At 46.2% G+C, this 19149-nt stretch overlaps 1 protein-coding gene across 8 annotated transcripts in view; it reads right to left on the bottom strand.

Annotated features, from left to right (window-relative positions):
* Positions 1-1876: 1876 nt before the first annotated feature.
* Positions 1877-19149, bottom strand: part of LOC148318429 (sickle tail protein homolog) — a 67689-nt gene continuing 50416 nt past the window's right edge. For 5 of the 8 annotated variants that reach the window (XM_088282642.1, XM_088282639.1, XM_088282644.1 and 2 more), the window contains 18 exons: positions 18249-18447; positions 17350-17443; positions 13859-14577; positions 12870-12962; positions 12506-12555; positions 11310-11476; positions 11048-11223; positions 9994-10109; positions 9652-9799; positions 8821-9295; positions 8387-8579; positions 8035-8306; positions 7589-7738; positions 7264-7365; positions 6383-6463; positions 4660-6279; positions 4077-4208; positions 1877-2503 (listed from right to left, as the gene is read on the bottom strand). In XM_088282642.1, coding sequence (XP_088138768.1) covers positions 2012-2503; positions 4077-4208; positions 4660-6279; positions 6383-6463; positions 7264-7365; positions 7589-7738; positions 8035-8306; positions 8387-8579; positions 8821-9295; positions 9652-9799; positions 9994-10109; positions 11048-11223; positions 11310-11476; positions 12506-12555; positions 12870-12962; positions 13859-14577; positions 17350-17443; positions 18249-18447 — 5279 coding nt within the window. In that variant the 3' untranslated portion in view covers positions 1877-2011. Of the gene's footprint in view, positions 2504-3353; positions 3442-4076; positions 4209-4659; positions 6280-6382; positions 6464-7263; positions 7366-7588; positions 7739-8034; positions 8307-8386; positions 8580-8820; positions 9296-9651; positions 9800-9993; positions 10110-11047; positions 11224-11309; positions 11477-12505; positions 12556-12869; positions 12963-13858; positions 14578-17349; positions 17444-18248; positions 18448-19149 lie in introns of all 8 variants that reach the window. The other 3 variants (XR_015839881.1, XM_088282640.1, XM_088282641.1) reach the window with 3 other exon arrangements.

Below are 19149 nucleotides of genomic sequence, written 5' to 3'. Positions count from 1 at the left end.
CTAAAGGAGAGTCGAAAAAAATAATGCGATTGGTTATCAAATGGTTTAGTTGCCATTATTTAAGACGTAAAAACGGAAAATAAATATTAATAATGAAGAGACTTTTCCGCCATTAATGCGTCTTTAACCTGTGCGACTCAATAAATTAAAATTGGATATTTTCCCAAAGCAGTAAAATAAAACTTAGAACTGAGGATGGGGGGTGCGTTAAATATCAATTGCAATTATTTAATGTACCTCTGATTAACCCCAAATTTTAAAAAGATAGTTGAAGTAGGTATTTTCTGACTTTTTTTTAACTTTCTAGCAAAAAAGTTGATTTTTTTTTTTTGTTCACGCTGACTTGCAAATGAAACAGTTCATAATTCCTTTCATGTTTGATGTAGGCCCCATATGAAATAAAACAACCCAAAGCGTGATGCCACACCCAAAGAAAAGTGTTTGGACAACCACATATCAGTTGTTAAATCTTACAGAACATCCCCTCTAAAATACCTGAGTTCTACAGCTGCATAGGGCGTCATGGTCAACATTGTCTCACCTGTAAAGGTCTTGATGCAGAAGCTTCATGTAGGACACGTGATGTCAACATCTTGCATTTCCTTAGTCTTTATTTTGCACACACACACACACACACAAGCACACTCTTGTTTTAAACCTTTTATTCAGAAACTCCAAATATGGCAGCTCGCATTCCAGCAGGAGTGGGCAACCAACCATTCTCCTATTTTAAATGATGAAAAAAAAAAATGTGATGATCAAACAACCTTCATAAGGTCATAAACGACGACAAGCATTTGTGTGTTCAATGTTTTTGAGGCTTTTTCATAACAGGTTGCCCACTCGTGCTTTACAAGCAAGCTTCAATGTCTGCTGCTACTCAACATGGCGATATGACTTAAAGCTTTACAAAAACAAAAAAGAAAAAATATTTACATGGTCCATCTGTGCAAACATCATTCTTTTATTTTGACACCATTCTCCTTAAGTATTTGATGGATAGGCATGCGAACAATAAACTTTGGTGTTAACAAAACTACTTGTCTTAGTCGAGAGGCATTAACCGTTATGTATACCTTCCGTTTTGATTCATTTCTAGTACGGTTTACATCACAGTACACGAGTGAGTGTCCCCCCCCCCCCAAAAAAAATGGACAACTTTGGCAAATAGGCACACTTATGTTATTCGTCAGCGTGTGGCTTCTTTTTCTATTGTTGGCAGTTGAGACGCGTTCACTTTTCTGAGAAAATACTCGGTCTGTATACAAGGCATTTACACGGGTGAACAAACATTGACAGATTAAATATACTACGCTTTGATACGAAAAATAAAACAATCTGTACACCGTCTGTGTAAAATAGTACATCTGATTCGAATGGAGTAGCCCCTTTCACGCTGCCCGTTTCATTTTTACACTTTTCTATACAAAGGAGGATAGACCGAGGCGGAAAAGGATAAAGGACCCGAACTGTTATTCATTTCGTCTGCTCTGTTGCGCTGAAAGCAACATTCGACAAATTTATTTTGGAATATTGCATATTTAATTTTTTTAAATTGATTTATTATTTTATTTAATTTGTATTTATATTTATTTATTTTATTCCTCACAGTCCATTTTCTTCATTTGGTAGCATTTGTCTTGGCTAATTCTATTCGTCCAATCAGATTTCTGCCATGCCAATCGAATCGGCCCAATGCCTTCTAGAAGCAGTCGTGCTCGCCACTGTAACGTCAAGTAAGGATAGAAGTATTTTCTTTTTTTTTTTTTTAACTTATCACATTTCAAACTTGCTTAACGATAACGTCAACATTCTCGACAACTCATTGGTTGGTCAGAGCAAAAACTTGTTACGGCCTAGTTCAATTGGCTGTAGCAATCTACATTTTATTCTAAATGTGTATGTTTAGTGTGTATGACAAGGACTGCCCGCCCGTTCTTCTGCGCCCAACTTCTCCCCCCCCAAAAAAAAATAGATGACGGGATTACGGTGGGGCAAAAAAAAAGTGTCGCTAGTCCTTAGCCGCAGAGGCTGTCGGGATGCAGGATTTGCCGCCGCTGCCGTTGTGGGACCTGTAGCTGGTGAAGCTGGGGGTGTGTATGGTGCGGATGCTCTTCCCACCCGGGCCCAAAGGCGACAGAGGGGAGGGGGAGGTGGAGGAGGAGGATGAAGAGGAGGAGGAGAAGGAGGAGGAAGAGTGCACTCGACCGTTGGGGGTCTGCGAGGAGAAGGAGAGAGCTTTAGCCGCGTGCTGCGAGGGGGGCTTGAGGGAGCCGTTGGACAGGGAGGGGATGTGCGAGGAAGGCAGGGAAGCCGAGCGAGCGTTGTGAGAGGGCAGGAGGGAAGACTTGGAGGAGGAGGAGGAGGAGGAGAAGTTAGCGGGATTAGCGGCATCTGAGCTGCCTTTAGTAGCGCTAGGATAAAAAGCGGGGATTTTAGAGACGGGTGCAGTGGAAGAAGTAGTTTTATGATCCCCTCCCACTCTTTTAGTACTTCCGTTAGCCTGTGAACAGAGATGCCAAAACAAACACTGATTGTCAAATTAAAAAAAAAAAAGGCAAACAATACACATACAAAACTCTACGAACAAGAACATGACAGCGAAGACTAACGATACACAGACAACAATGAACACAATCCAGTACTGCATGTCTACGAGGATGACGGAAGGAAAGAGACAGCAGGGGTGGCAATCACTCTCGAAATCACCACAAAACATTGTCATCATCTTCTTTTCATGATGTTTGAAACCGAGGCAACTGGACTACATATGGTATCTTTTGTTTTTCCATTTTCATTTTTACTGCTAGTGCTAGCTTAGTATTGCTAGCACGGCTATTTTCTTGAAGCGGCTTTGTTCAGATTGCCACTGCCAAAGCTGTGGATGCTAGGAAAGTAGTAATTGGTGTCTAAGAAGTATATTGAGGCTGTTCTGTGCTCTTGGTATGGTGGGCAGGAGATAAATTTAGCATCAAAAAGCGAAATGGAATTATTCGTCGGCCATTTTGGTTTTTAAAGATGATGTTTAAAAGTGCTTCGGCATTTAAAATGGTTGCACACTTATGGTTTGGGCAAACTTTTTGATTGGCGGGCCAAAATGGGTTCTAAAATTTGGGGGGGGCGGACCAGGAGCAGATGCATGGAGTGTTCTGGTAACCTCACCTGGACTGGTGTGACCAACAGCTACCTGAGCGTTAAACAGAATAGGAACCCTTTTACAAGACAGAAAACTTTGGGATTAGCAGACAAGCTTTTGGATAGTCCAGTTTGCCTTTGAGTCAACTCTTTGACTAGCCAGTTAATTCCCGCTGTATCCATTTTGCCCCACCCCCTACTGAACGGAGAGACATTACCAGGAAACAGGATGCAGCACAGGTTAGACTGGAAGGGACATCTCTTCAACTTCCTTTGTTAGTCGGATTGTTAGGTCCTCCGAAGAGGCTGCAGGAGACGTTTCAGAAGATGCATGGAAGGTTTTGGAGAGGATTACGTTAGGGTAAGTGCCGTGTTTGTGTGAGGTGAGAGCAGGCAGGCTTGGGGGGGGGGATTTGGGAGCAGGACGTGGTCAGTTGAGTTGGGAGGTTTTTACAGGAGAGGAAGAAGGACTCAGTGAGGTTAAAAAGTGGTCAAAGCAGTTGTTTCGGGTTTCAGAGGTGCATGGTGAGAAGGGTGCGGGAAGTTGGGGAGGAAAAAAAATAAGCATCCTGGGGGCGGAAGGAGAGTTGATGGTGGTGGGGAGGAGGGTTCGGCAACACTGTTTAGGAACTCAGCTGTGGTGGGAACTGGAGCGGCGATGACCATTTTGCAGATGTGTTCCGCTTTTCTTTGTCCAGTTTTAACATTTAGTCACCAACACAGTGAAAACCATGAGCAGTGTGGACATGCAGAAGCATACAGTACAGTGATGTTATGGGGTAACAGTCAAGAGTCAATCATGCCTTCCCGTCAAAGCCGAGAAACATCGAAAGATCCACAATCAACACGTTGGTACGTTCCCTCGCCTTATTGTACATGCCGCTCCCTAGTAAAGATTGTCCTCGAGTCTGTAAGGGTATAAGGCCCTACAGTAAAACTACCTGTCGGAATTGCCTTTGAGCGTCCTGCAGTTTTTGCTGCTTTCCCGCTTTGTCAGGAGTAGCCGGCGACTGCCTGGACTTCGCGGACAAAGGGATGGGCATCCGACTAGTGGGGGAAGCGACACTGGTGTTCTGCAGGGGGACCCAAACGAAACAAAAAACAACAAATAAAACAAAAGAAGGATCAAGGACAACAAAACATAGAGGAAGAGTAAGATATCAAGGCACCGTGGGGAAAAAAAAAAAAAATCGGGATCGTTAAAAACACCAGTGGAAAGATCATGCACCCATGTTGGAGCTCACAGCACATGCCACCCGGACAACATTGAGAACATCTTTGAGGATTTCTTTGCTGAAAACCTTTTCAGCAAGGAAGTGAAGAAGTTAAGTGGGAGTCGGGAACCCAGCATTTTTTTTTTTTTTTTTTCTTACAGAGAACGCCAAGGTGGACTTTTCCAACATTTCCAAGTCCCTGCGGAGTGGATTAATGCTTTTGTCAACTCAGTGGGTAAGTTTGGAGTGAAGGGAGGTTGGAAAGAGAAAGACCCGAAGCCTCGTGGAGCGGCAAGAGCTAGAGAGAGACCTGTTGGATGGTGCTGGGGTTACTGGGGGTACGGTTGGCGGCGGTGGTGGTGGAGCTGGAGGGGATGACTACAGGGCGTGGGAGGAGCAGAGGTTTCGTCTTCTTCTGGAATGAACTTTTGCTGGCTAGCTTAAGCGCCGACGCTTTGGAAGTCGGAAGCGAGGCGGATCTCCTCAGCCCAACCCCTTCGGACACTTTCCCGTTCTCTTCCTTTTTCGCCTCGGAGTAAACCAGCTCGTCGGGGGAGGCCGGTCCTATCTCGTTAATGGTGGTCTCCAGCTGCTTGATGGTCTGTTCTAAGCTGTCTAGCGTCTTGTACGTGTTCTTGCGGATCTCGTTGGTCCTGCAGACGGAGTCCGAGTTCTGTCTCTTGAGCGGCGTGGGGATCGGTGCCTTGAGGGCTTCCGCTGAAGACTTGGAGCGCGAGATCTCAAATCGCTTGGATTCTTTGTGGTGCTTGACGGTTCCGTCCGATTCCTCCTCATCCTCGTACACAACCACCTGGAGCGTCTTCTTTCCCGATTTGGTGCCCGTGCGAATGGCTTGGGTCAGCGCCGCCAGCTGTTTCTTGGGGAATTTGAACTTGAACTTCTTCTTGCCTTCCTGCTTGGCATCGCCGTTGGATACTCCGGTGTCTGTTGATTCCGAAATTAACGACGACGACGATGACGATGACAGGCTGGCGTGGGAAGAAGTGACTTTTTCACCGTCAACCACATCGGGGATTCCGATTTTCACTTGTAGCAAGCTGCTCCTGTCCGTGTCCGACTCCTCGCTCTCCTCGTCGATGCGCTCCGCCGCGAGCATCCGGTCTAGCTCCTCCTCGCACTCAAAGATGGTGGAAAGGCGTTTGTAGGCGGCCCGGATGTCCATGGGTTCGTCGAAAATAATGATGACGGGCTTCTTGTTGAAGCCGTTATCCAGGGGCATGTCGGGATCGGCTACATTGTTCCCGCCGCCGACTGTCACGGTCTGGACACTTCCTTTCTTGGCATTGACCAGTTCCTTGTACTCGCCACAAGAAAGCGCCTGAACCTTCGTGTTTGTGATCATAAAGGCAATGTTGTCCGGTGGAGGCGGAGCCTCTTCTCCCGGTAAGTCAGGACTAAGGGTCGCCTCTTCATCAGCTTCCTCAAAGTTCGATTTAGGCGGATCGTGCGCCTCGTTCGATGACCTCCTTTGTGGTGCTGGAGCAGAACTTTTTGAACCCGCGGTCGCCACAGACTCGGGTTTTACGTTCTTAGAGAAAGAAACGGACTCCAGGACGAGCTGACTCTTCTTCTCGGTGCTGATTCTCTTCAGGTTCTTCCCCTTTTCCATTTCACCACTGGTCTTCAAGGACTCGGAGCGTTTTAGGGATTTCCTGGGCAGTTTGAACGCAGCCAGCCCGAGCGGTTTGGGCGAAATAGGCGGCGGAGACTTGAGTGGTGGCGACTTGGGTGGCGGCAATTTTGCGGGCCGCTGCTCCTGCTGCTGTGGCGGGTCTGGAGAATTGTCATTAACAGTGACATTTGACACCTGTGATGAAGACTGGGTGGGCTCTCGGTGCTCGTGGGATTCCTCCGATCCAGAATGGGGCGGATGCTCTTTCGGAATCTTTCCGGTCACGTAGTATATGACCTGCAAAGTTTGCATTTGCTGTTAAAAAGCCCAAGATTTGGATTCATCGCAGGTGTCGAAGGAAGATTCAAGATGGCACGGCCGAAAGTGACACGGTACATACCCCTTGGCTTTGCCGGACTGTCGTGTTTCCATTTTCATCCGTTTCTGGATCTTTTTCATCCCGTTTGGGCTCTGAGCTCTGCTATGACAGTTTAGGAAATTATATCACCGTGCAATCGGAATGTTAAATCTGTGAAGTCACTCAAATAACTTCGCTCCATTTGATTGAATTTCTACCTTTCTTCTTAAAGTTACTAGATATTTAAGTTTTTGTATGCATCTAAACATTTCCAATAAGCTGGAGCCGATCCCAGCTGATATTGCGCAAGAGGCGGGGTGCAACCTGGACTGGCTGCCAGACAATTGATTGATTGTCGCTCACATTCATCCAAAGGACAATTTAGAGTCTTCAATGAATGTCACGTGCACGTTTCGGGGATGCCGAAGTGTATTATTTGTATGATATGACTTTATGCTGGAAACAATGATTGTTCTGAAGGAAGCAAAATTGATTCAAGGAAGTTCAAGTGAAGTCGAGGAAGGCTAAGCAGAGACGGAAAAAGTGAAGCGACGTGACAGAAGCATGCACACCGGGCTCCGGAACGATTGCCAACCAAGTCTGCACTAATCGGTTTTTGTCTATGCGAGATATTTGATCTCAATTCGGGATGATAATTAAATAAAAAGACACAAATGCTCACTGGGGAACAAAGTGCAATTGTTTTGATTTGATGTGGGAGACAAGTTGGCTTCCGGAGGCTTCCTTTCATGCAGACTTAATCCTGAGACTGTTTCAAGCGGCAGAATCCAAAGAGGCAAGGATGAGGCGGAGGAGGAGGAGGAGGCAGCGAAAGGAGGCTTGGAGGTTAAAAGTGTTGGTCAAGCCCAAGCGAGTGTTACGAGGCGCAGGCGTCGAGCTGGCGACGACGTGCGGGCGTTTACCTTCTTGTCCGCTCTGAGCTCTGTAATTTGAGCTTCCATGCGAGGAGTGGGATCCGCCTTCTTTAGCCGGCTTACGTCCTGACCTGTGCACTTCTGGAAAACCTGGTGCGGAAACGTTGTAGGGGACAAGGAATTTGAGGAAAAATTGGATTTGTGATCAGCTGCCAGCGCCCACTGCATTGCCACTTCTGAGCTCGGGAAGGAAGGCAACCCAATACCCGCAGTGTGAAAATCAGACACCCAAGTCAAATCACCCAAGAAAGAAGAGGAGTGTGGGTGTATGTACGCGCACGGGTGGGTGTGTGCGTGTGTGTATGCGACCTACCTGCAATTCCGCCATGATCCTGTCGCTATCATCCTCCTCCTCCCTCGCAACAACAACAGGAGGTGGGGTGGCCGGCTTCTTGGGTTCCGGCGGGGCGCTTTTGTTGGGCTTGATTTGGGCGGCAGGAAGCAGTCCCTCCTCTTCACCGTCCTGGAAAAAATGACTAAAATCAGTGGTGGCAAATAAGGAAGTATAAATATTTTGTAACTGTATGTTAGTGGGTTTTGTTGACCAATCGCTCTCCCTGATTCTATTATGGCGCAGTTGTAAAATGGGATGAGGTGGACGGGTTGTGTTCCATTTCATTGCATCCTGGTACAATGACAAAACTATTCGGACTCTAAATTTCTATTTAAGTACATTTCAGTGTCTCTATTTTTTTGTGTGTGTGTACTTTTGCCACAAGACGCCTCCTCTTTAATGATATATATTTTTGAAAGTCTCACCTGAGAGTCCTTCCTGTTGGTGAAGACCACCTCTCCAGAACGTGTGGTGGTCATGCCGGAGGTGGCGAAGGTCTTCCTGGGAGGTGGCGGCGGTGGCGACTTGGTGGCTTTTTCGGATCCCAGCTTGTTAAAACAATCCGGGGATGCAGGCTTTGCGGCGGTCTTGCAGGGTCTTTCCTGTGTTGGCTTAGCAGGTTTCTCCATCACGGGTTTTGGGAGCTTGTCCGGAACCCTCTTTGGTGCTTTGTCTGAATGAAGCTCAGGTTGAGGCTCTAAGATGGGGCAGAAATTGTTAATCGAGACAGTGGAACACGATACATCATATTGTTACTGAATTATTGATTGCAGAAACCTGTTGGAGACTCCAAAGGGTTTTTCACTTGCTCTCTGGAGGCAGCAGGGGGCAGCATTGGGTTACTTTCCACATCAGGACTGGGAAGGCCCTTGATCATATTGGCCTCAGCTTCCTGGAGGATCTTCTCAAATTCTTTTTCATCGTACTGACCCATGTTCTGCCGCCTCTCCTCCCACTCCTTCTCTGCGGCCTACGACCATAAAGAGAAAAAAAAAACTATTCCGAAAGGAGCCTCCCAATTACCTCAGCCAAGGCCGAACATGACTAAAAAGGTTTGGAATTTTGTCATGATTGGGATTCAGGCAAAACAAAAGCTGCTGCTCACAAAGAGGTTGATGAACACACCTGCTGCTTAAAATGCGATTAAATACAAATGCTTGTTGTTGTTGTCATTTATTGCGTTAATATTCATTAAAATAAAATAGACGTACCTCTATGGACATGACTCTGTTCTTGCGTTTGTCCTTAGAATGCTGCAGCTCCTCAATGACCTGATCCTGGCTGGCGGTTTCATTGCCGTGGCTCACGGGGCTCCCACGTGCTTTTTTATGGTGGGCCGGGCTCGGCGAGTCTGCGGGCGTCGCCTTGGGGGACTCCCGGCCTTGATTCTTGCTCAGACTGGGAGTGTTGAAGTGAGTGGGGCTGGGTGTGAGGGGCGGGCTGGGCTGAGCGGCGGACAAGCTGGCAGACTGCTGGGATTGCCGCACGAGAACCGGGGAGCTTTGGATGTGATGGATCACCACCGGAGAGGAGGGCTTCACCTCGGATTTGACGGTGGAGTTCTGGGACTCCAGTAGGGCTGTTGTTGCTGTTGACGCTAGTGGGGTCTCCACCGGAGATAGAATGTTGTCCAGTGGGATGTTAAACGAAGGATCGGCCACTCTCTGACTGCTTTCACTCGCAGATCTGCAACGACGAGGAGATTATTAAAGAATATTGTACTTCATAAAAACAAACTAATCACATAATAAAATAGAATCAATGCTGCATTTTTTTAAGCGTTTCATTATTACAGTTAAATATTTTACCTATACTGTACATCTAAACCATGAGCCAAATAAGGACAAATGGGTCTAATGCGATCACCTATCATTCTATTACATATAAAAAATGGAGATGTGGCAGGCCCATGTTCATTAAATTCAGCTGCCGCCTGAGTGGAAGTGAAGAAGATTTAGTCCGGTTTGTTACCGCCTTGTTTTCCACTTTTCACTTTCACACTCCAGTAACTCCTCACTTGATGAACATTCTATTCCACTCACCTTCTCAGACCGCTCAGCGTGTCCGTTAGGCTTTTCACCCTTTTCAGCATGCTGTCCAGTTTATGAGGCTCCTCCTTGAGAAACTTGACAGCTTCCACCTCCACGCGGAGCACGGCGCGCATTCTGGTTTGCAGGGTGGGAAACTCTCCTGGGGAAACACAGAAAAAAACAAAAAAAACGATGTATCAATGTTTGGATTATAGTGCCCCCTGGTGGCCAATGCGTGCAGCACTTAGAATTGAGGCAAAAATGTGAGATCTTTACATTTTACATTTAAGTCATTCCGGGGTTATGTTTAATAAAGTTTGCCAAGAGCAGGAGAAATATTAGGCATGCTCTCACCTTTAAGGCCTGCGAGAGACTCTCCCACCTTCCTCAGCGTCACGGCCCCCTCCTCCACATCCTTTAGGGTCACCGCTCGGTCCTTCTGCAGAGTGCCCACGTATTGCTCCAGATCACTAAACAATCACCCCACAAAAACAAACAAACAAAAAAATATTGACATATTCTGTTTATAGAGTGAAAAACAAAAACAAAGAAAGACAATAATCGCTCCACTTTCTGGACCGCTTCAACCTGTTTTAGGCTATGAGCTCACCACCTCAAAACTACAAATGTTTACATGCCCACAGCCAAATTGTGAGAGCGATCCTTCCCACGCGTTAACTTTAAGCGGCTTAACCAGCTCTTGAGAGAATGGCTTCCTTCCTCCAGGGGTAAAAAAAAAAAAAAGCTCAGTGGCGATAACATTGTGAGCCATGCTGGATGGCATGCATGAGGGTGCAATGCTGGTTTCCCTCTTCTGTAGAAATCACCTCAAGTGCACAGAAAAGACAATAACCGTGTGCGCGTGTGTTAAATTACGCAAATAAATTGGAAATCAACCAAAGTCCAGTACAACGGTGGGTGCCTTGAAATAAGAGTGGCCTAGCTTTAGAATTTTTGAAGATATAAGCCTTCTTTTTTTTCATTATTATTTTTATTTATTTATTTATTTATTTTGAGGCTGGAGCGGATCAGTGACATTTTCATACATTTCAAAACGCTCCGTCATGACGAACCAGGATTCACAGTACACCGAGCTCAGATTCTAACAAACGGAAAACTCCCCGACTAAATCAGATGTGCTCACCAGTCCGCCACCGTGCTGAAAAATGCCAATCACAAAAGGATTCAGCTATCCTAGGCAAGCTAACGCAAGTGGAAATAAGATCCCTGAGAAGTTAGCATAGCATGCCTGTCTAAACCTGCGTCTTAAAATTGGGGGCGTTGGCTTGAGTCGACATCAATCAACCCCTTGGAGAAATTCCCTGCACATCTCGACAACATGGGCGTGTGCCGTGAATGAGCTTCGCTTTGAAGAAAGCTTTTCAAATGCAACAAGTGGCCTCCTTACCTGAGCTGTGTTAGCACACGCTCCTCCAGGCTCAAGTACTTCTGCCGGTCTTCTTCCACCAGGACCCTCTGCTTTTGGACGGGGTCCTCCAGGCGGCGCACAGCCTCCGCCAGTTTAGCGGTGATCTCCTGCTCGGCCCGTTTCAGCTGCACTCGCAGGATTTCCTGGTTCTGGAGCTGAAAGGGAAATAATTAAGCGAGTAACAAGGGACATGACGAATGAAATTGATGATGTGTTCTGACTGGACCTGATGGCGCTTTACCTGCAGTTGCCTAATCTGATGCAGTTGCATCCGGAGATCCGACACATTCTTCCTGAACTGCAGCAGGTTGGCTTTGAGAGGAATCTGGTTGTGTGTGTCTGGCGGCGCCGCCGCCGCCGCCGCCGCCGTGGAAGCATTGCACTTGGGCGCCAAAACCGGTGAGCCACCTGAACGGGGGAGAAAAAATGTCCAAAATTTAAATAATTGTCCATCCAGATTCAAAAGGTTATCAACAGGTTGCAACAGAGAGACTGGAAGTGTCACAGAAAGGCAGTAGACCACAGGTGTCAAAGTCGAGGCCCGGGGGCCAGATCCGGCCCACAGCATCATTTTATGCGGCCCGCAAAGGCAAATCATGCACGACTTCATGTCTCTTGCTAAAATATATTATAAAAAAATTGTCGTCCATTTAAAAAAAGTTAAAGTATTGTAAGCATTTTTTTTTTCGTCACCAATCACACTTTTAAAATGAATCAAAAGGTAGTTTTTTCTGTATTCTGATTTTAAAAACTCGTTATCCATTAGTTTGTTGTGTACATGTAATAATAATAATATGAAGATTATTTATATGTCATAATGGCCCACGATACGGCGGCCCTGAAATTTCACTCAAAGGCTGAACATCCCAACTTGTGAAATGAGCAAAGTTGGTAAATGTGCGACAACCGGCCAAGAAAACGCCACTTTGGGCCTATGTTGCAACCTCAACACACAACAATAACTCTCCGACCTGTGTAGTGCACACAAAATGATTCAAGCGCCCCAAATGTGCTCCAACAATACGGCATTCATTTTTAAAAAAGCAACACTAATGAGCCCAATAAAACAATGTTATCTCTTCTCCCAGAGGCAACTCAAGTCGTTCCGGGAAGTGTTAGCGCGTGCGTTCATAAAACCTCGCTCCGTCCCTGGAGAATAAACTCGTGTCTCCGCAAAACCCTCAATGACGCCCGCTTATCTGCCGAGCTGACTGACAGGCGCCCCGACTTGAAGTGCAGGTTATGAAGCGCACAAGCGTGTCAAGCAAAGTTCGGCTGCTGCTCGGGCAAGTGCGGGGGACTGCGGCGCTGTCTCATAAGTGCCAAGAAATGCAGATTGCGAGGGCCATTGTCAACTCTCGTAATCGCTGTTGTCGCACATTCTGCAGCCAGTTTAAGCCACACACCAAATTCCAAACACAACTTGACTGAACTCACTCGAGCTGTGTGCACTGTGGGCTGGCGACGACGTCTTCGAGGGTCTCTCACTGCGGCCACAGAAAGACACTCGTCAGTTTTCTATTTTTTTTTTTCAAACCAGGCAAGCAACACATTTGCAAGAATTTATCAGGTTACGGGGTTAGTGACAACACAGCATGACCAAAGATGATGGGAATAGTCGGACAAACCGAGATTAAAATGATGTTCATGACATGGTCATCGTTCGGGACTACGTGGCACAGACGAAATAAGAAAGGAAAGCGTTTTAACATGAAAGCAAAAAAAAAAATTATTGTATTTGCTCTTGTAGTTGGATCGCCTTGCATGTGCCCATCTGCGTCCTAAACTGTGGTGGGCTTACCTCAGAGGCTCCTTGTCTGGCCCCTTTAAAAGCGCATGCTGAACAAGACCAGTCAAGCTGGCAATCTGTTGCTCCATTGCCTTCATTCGCTCTCTGCAGAAGACATCAGAAAATTCGACTTTCAGCGCTAGAGGCCGGGAATATTATTGAGATGCCCCCGCAAGTTATGGGCTTTGTTCGAAAACAGTTTTTAGGAACAGAAAGACGCCAGGTTGTCTTCCTACGTCCGACGTCTAAAACCGAGAGCAAACATTGGATTAGGCCGTGTTTATTTGGAAATTTCAAACGTTCCCAACCAAATTCCCGCAAGCTTTTCCCAGACTCCCTCGACATTTCGAACTGTGTGTTGGGTCGGGAATCGTACAGGTGGTCCGGGAGCCTGATGGATCCGACTGATAAGTTATTTCAAGCCCACTTTAGGTTTGTTTTCTTTGGTTTTACGAGGTAAGAACATAGAGCGAGAAATGTCAGGTAGGAAAACACTTTGGGAATCAGAACGGCGATGACTAACACAACGGTCGGAAAAGTAGAAACATGAGTGCGCACCAGAGGTGGGAATAAGTCACATATGCACAAGTCATAAGGAAGTCGCAAGGTTAAATCTTCAAGGTTCATGTGTCAAAAATAAATGGATGAATTAATTAAAAAAAAAAAAAAAAAAAAAAATCAAGCAACTCAAGTCGTCTCGACTAAATTTGACTAATTTAGCCAATGTTTCACCTAAGACTTCCGAAATCATGAACTTCAAGTCTGCACCGAGTCTCGGGAATACTAAGTCCTAAAACTGAGTCATGTGACTGGAGTCTCCCACCTCTGCTTTTCACAAACCAAACTGATGATCCTGCACATTAGTCGGGCTGCAACTCGCACTTCTCCGTGCTCAGAGAAGGGAGAAGATATGACGTTAGCTTGAAATTGGGATGCAGAGTGAGTTAGTTCATGCTCTGATGCACGATTTGCGTTCCTATCCGGTCCATCCGGACGTTTACCGTGTCTGAACGTCACTCGCGGCCGGGACGGGTCCTTGAGGGTGTCCCTGGAGGTCTGACGACGCCATGTTGTTCCTGGACTTGGTCACCGTCACGTCCTCTTTCCTGAAGGACTGCCGCACCGATGAGCTCCTCTCCATGGGAACGCCGCCGTGGATGTCGATGAGCCGCACGTCGCTCATCCGGTGAGGGGACTGCGGGGGCGTCTTGGAGCCCAGCGTGGGAAGTTGGCTGTTTCTTGACTTCTGCCTGTACAGGGAAGGGTGGTCCATCGAGTCCGTTGGGCTGGGCCCGCTGTAAGAGCTGGTGGAGCGAATTGACGCCCGGTGGAAGGCGAGATCCGGAGCGTCGTGCCCAGGGTTGGGGTGCGGTCCGTGGGCCGTCGCCATGCCAACGCGTCCCTCCTGGAGGAGGTACGGGTCGGCGTACGGGCCCTCGTTGCCTCGAGTGAGACTGTGACCCTTCCCGCCCATGTCGCCGTCAGGCTTGACGTCCCGCCTCTCCAGGATGGCGCTGGGGCAGGGCGAGCTGGAGCGGGCCGGGGCGGTGGACAGGCGCTCCCTGGGCACGGTGCCGTTACCGGGCAGAGAGCCCTGCCGCGGACTGAACGGGATCCGGGAAGGCGAATGCGGAGAGGGGGGGAACGCCGCTTGTAATGCGTGATGCGCTGGTGGACCGAGCGGAGGCTGCCTCAGAGGATTCACCATATCGCCGTGCACCTGGAGAACAAAGATTGGAAGGAAGATCGCTAAAACCAACAAAGTGACTTCGGACTGGTTGCCAGCCAATCGCAGGGCACATAAAGACAAATGTGGAACACGCAACTGTCATGCCTTCTCAGCAAAACAAACGTGACCATGCAAAAGGTTGCCAAAAACAACTTTCCCCGTGAAGAGACTCGCCTCCAAGGCACATTTTCACATTTGCTGTGTCAGAGCCACCACGCGACAATGCATTCGGAGTAGAAATGGCACAATGAATTCTTTATTATATTTATTACATTTTGCTGATTTTATGAAGAACAATAACAAAAACAATGCTAATAAATTTTCATTCATTTTTCTGAATAACATGCTTCTTGTGCACAAGTTGGAGCTTGCAAATTCTGATCCCTAAACCTCGCCGGTGTCCCGAGTGCCACTCTAGCTTTTGTACGATATAAATCCGTCATTTCTGGAAACTGCCCTTGAAACAAAAACATTCACCGAGCTCATTTTTACACTGTTGCTTTTTTTTTTTTTTTTTTTACAACAAAATGGCTGCTGTCAGCACATTTTCCAGACAACGCTGGCAAAGCTCCGAGCGGCCGGGTATACGCTCGCTCGCACCCGCGGGCCCCGGCGAAGTAATAACACCGCCGCCTGAGAGGTTAATCTGCGACAACAACATTTCAGTCGTCAGCTAATCTGGGGCCGCTGGAGTGAGTTGCGATAACCTGTAACCGGGCAATAAATCTAAAATCATGCCTGGGCTGGTTAAAAAAAAAAAAAAAATAAATGAAGGCCGATTGCAGGTGGGAAAAAAAGTATTTCCAGCAAGTCTTCATGTGAAACTTGAGAGACTTTTAAAAGTGTCCAAAGCCAAGTCAAATAAATTATGTGGGGAAAAAATGACTACAATCTATATTTAGATGATAAAACAAGTCAAATAATTTCCTTCCTTTTTTTTCTAACGTCTTCCCATAGATTTGCTAATATCGCGAAGTGACTAACAAAAAATAAAATACTAATTAGCTGACAAATGAAAAATTCACCTTGTTTGTTTTTTTAGCACAAGACAAAATGTATTTGACACAAATCATTCTTGGAGTGAATGAAATATGAATAAAAAAAAAATAATCATGCCCATTTTGACAAAGTAAGGAATGGGAAAACCAGATATTTAATTTCTAAAGTAAAGTAAATACAGCTCCCTGAAAATTTTATTTCAAGAAAGTATTTATTTTTACTCGTTACAATCCTCCTCCGATTGGAAGGTTTGGAACTTTTTTTTTTTTTTTTTTTTTTTTAAATCAGACTGTGATGGAAACATTATTTTTCCCAGCATGACAAATTGTTGCCCGAAATTTCCGTGACTTTTCAATTTGCGCCAAGCAAAATAAGTTATATAACCATCGGATGTGTGACGAGGAGTGTCACTGTGCAAAGTCAACACTCTTCCTGACAAACAAACAAGCTATTGTTCGCCAGGGCACAAACCTGACTTATGGCAAGTCAAAGCCTCATGCAAAGTTCACATCAACTTCAGGTCTCTTTTTTAATTCTGTCTCTCTCTTTTTGGTCTAGATTAATAAAGAGGAGAGCTCGAATTGGAGAATGTGACAGACGCCCAATGCGACCCAAAACCTCTCAAGTTGCTTTCAACCGGCCTGACTTAAGTCGATTTTGCAGTTGCATGTACTTTTATGAAACTAACTGCAATCAGACAACAACACTCTGAACAACACAAAAAATGTAAAAAAAAAATGCACCAAAAGTATTTCCTTCACATGTATGATTCCATATATAGTAAGAGCCACGTTTGGCTACTTGGCTGCACAATAAGCATAAATCTCTCGCCGCCTCGAGATCACAGAAAGGAGCTTGTCGAATAAGCGCACGAACAACAGCGCTTGGCAAATGACAGGCCTCGCATTTGGTTTGAATTAAGACTCCTCCGAGTTTCCAGTGTCCTCTCAAACATACAAGCTGCCATCAGCCGGTTATTAAAATGGTTGTCTCGTTTAAAACGGGATTGTGCAAAATGAACACGTTGAAATGATGCAATCGATTGACAAACGCGCATATCGTGCACACCTCACGCGCACGTAACCTTTGTATATGTGTCAAGTGCAGCCGGGTTAAACAGTGACAGAGCTAATCGTGACACCATCTCTTTCACGACGACGATGACGATAAGAAAGTGTTGTTTACAAGCTTCCCCGTCTGGATTTTACATAACCGTTCATGACTATTCTGAAACGTAAAGGAGACGAAGCATTTTTTTTTTTTCATCGGTTTAAATTGTCAAATTTGTCAAGTGGTGGCAGGCAGTGGTGTCCAAAGTGCGGTCCGTGGCCCATTAGCGGCCCATTGTTGATTTTCAGTGGCCCAATTTAAAATGTTTGGCGTATTTGCACTTTTAATGCTTCGGCAAGCTGAAAAGAATGAAGGAAAAATTAATTTTGAGCGGCGTGCTGCTTTAAAGTTGAAGAGTGTCAAAGTGCTCCTTGAATATTTTCATTTCCTCAAAGGATAAAAAAAAAGCCCCAATCGGTCTAAAATGGTTAGTTAAATTCCTTTCCTTCGGTGCAAATAGGTGTGAGGGATGAAGTTTGTTGTTTTTTTTATTGTAATATAAATTCATTTATTGCTTGCATTTGTTCAAAAATAAGTAGAAAGAGGACTTCTACTACTACTTTCTTTCTTCCTGTACTTTCCAATATATTCCTGGCTTTCACACCATCCTGTTGCATTTATGATGATGATGATGAAAATCAGCTGTGCACTCACCCTGGTGTCGCCATTGGCCGGCCGCGGCCCATGGCTGAAGGCCTGCGCCGGGTCCTTATGGTAGACCTTCAGGCAGGAGTGGTCCGTGATGTTCCTGTAAGGAGTAGAGGCGAACGAGGGTAAGAAGGCAGCCCAGGCGTCGCCGTCAGAATACGGCCGACGCGGCATCTGCTTGCTCCGTCTCTTCATGAGCCCGGCCAGCGGCACGTATCCTGACACGGGTGCAGAGAATCTGCCGCTACGTTCCATGGTGCTTGGAAATCCACACCTAACACGACCGCTTCCTTCTCTTACTATGAGGGGCTGGACGCTTGTGCCAATACTTAGCAAGCGCAAAAAAAAAAAAAAAAAAAGTTTTACAGCCCTGATTAAAGAGTCAAGCCCAAAGTACACATGGCACTGGAAGTGGTTCTGCTTATCATGTGTATTGGTTGATAACAAAAAGGCTGATTACGTAAAGTAGACTGGGAGTGCGCGTTGTCCTTTAACCTGGCCCACTGAGCATTTATTTCATGAAGAGATTTGTAAGGATATATTTGCTGCAATTTCCCCCCCCGAAAATGAGATAGTTAAAACGTCATTTATTTTGTCACTATTTGAATTCAATTCATGCACATAATTAAATAAAATGATCCTTTAACGATTGCAAGAATAAAGACGTGAATTACAAGCAGAACGTTATATATGTATTTAAAAAAATAAAATAAAAAAAAACAGCGAATTTCTGCCAATCGTAAATGTTCTTATTTGCTGATTAAATTGTCTGGCTGAATAATTATTTGGGCTCACTCCAAATGGCATGGAAACAGGAGTTCAGAACATCCAGCAACGACAACGACAACTTTGTTTTCTGTCCGTCTGGCGACATCGACACTCGCAATCACGGCATCGGTCGTTACCTGACGTCGCTGAGCTCGTAGTACATGTTCCTCATGTCGTCCTTGACGTAGACGGCCACGCTGGGCGACTCCAGCATCTTCATGGTGAGCATCTGCGGGAAGGCGCTGACGAACAAGGCTCGGACCGTGTCGATGCTGGTGATCTCGTTGGGCATGCGGATCTGTTTCGTTTCGTCTCCGTACTGCAGGTAGAGCACGCCTGAGGGGCAGGGAGAGCCAAATCACGGAACGCTTCTTCAAAAAGATTCCAACGGCTTGCTTCCAGCTGTTTATTTGCCAAACTTTTCCACAGCACTCTGCTATCACTTTTTTTTTTTATCGGGGCTGCGTGCTCCCCATCGGACGTCGAATCTCCGAATTGAACTGGCTGTTGTGTTGCGATTTAGGAGAAAAAAAACACAAAAGAAAAACAGATGTGTGCCGCAGAATGTCTGGCCACGCCCACGCAGCACTTGTACAAACAATAGTGGCCTGAAATCAAATGTCTTTTGAAGATCCTGCACTGATCTTCTGCGTTGAAAGAGAGAATCTTGTCGTCTGAATTGGCCGCGGCATCGGATTTCAAGAAGAAAGGAATTGTTGCAGTGAAGTGGACTTTCTATCGAAGGGCAACAAACAAAACGGGCTTTGACTTGGTGTGACGTGATAGACGCGGCGAGCTGGTAAAAGCTACCAGATGTCGTGAGATTGCGATTGCCTATTCCTGGTGGGGAACAACTTTTTTCCCCCCCTGAGAGCTGCTCTGTTTGCACTCGGCATCCAGATGTTTGACGCGACAAGGGCACCATTGAGCCGACGCCGATGAATATGCAACGACCACAAAGGTGAATGGCGTCCGTTTGTGATCGGCTCGAGAGGGTGTTATGGGGGGGGGGGGGTTGAGTTGGGCACGGCAAATTGC

The sequence above is a fragment of the Idiotropiscis lumnitzeri genome, chromosome 19, assembly GCF_059441095.1.
Source record: "Idiotropiscis lumnitzeri isolate Australia: NSW breed Sydney's pygmy pipehorse chromosome 19, RoL_Ilum_1.0, whole genome shotgun sequence".
In the NCBI taxonomy this organism is placed as follows: Eukaryota; Metazoa; Chordata; class Actinopteri; order Syngnathiformes; family Syngnathidae; genus Idiotropiscis; species Idiotropiscis lumnitzeri.
The sequence above is the reverse complement of the archived record's forward strand: the minus strand, read 5'-3'. Positions and strand labels throughout refer to the sequence as shown.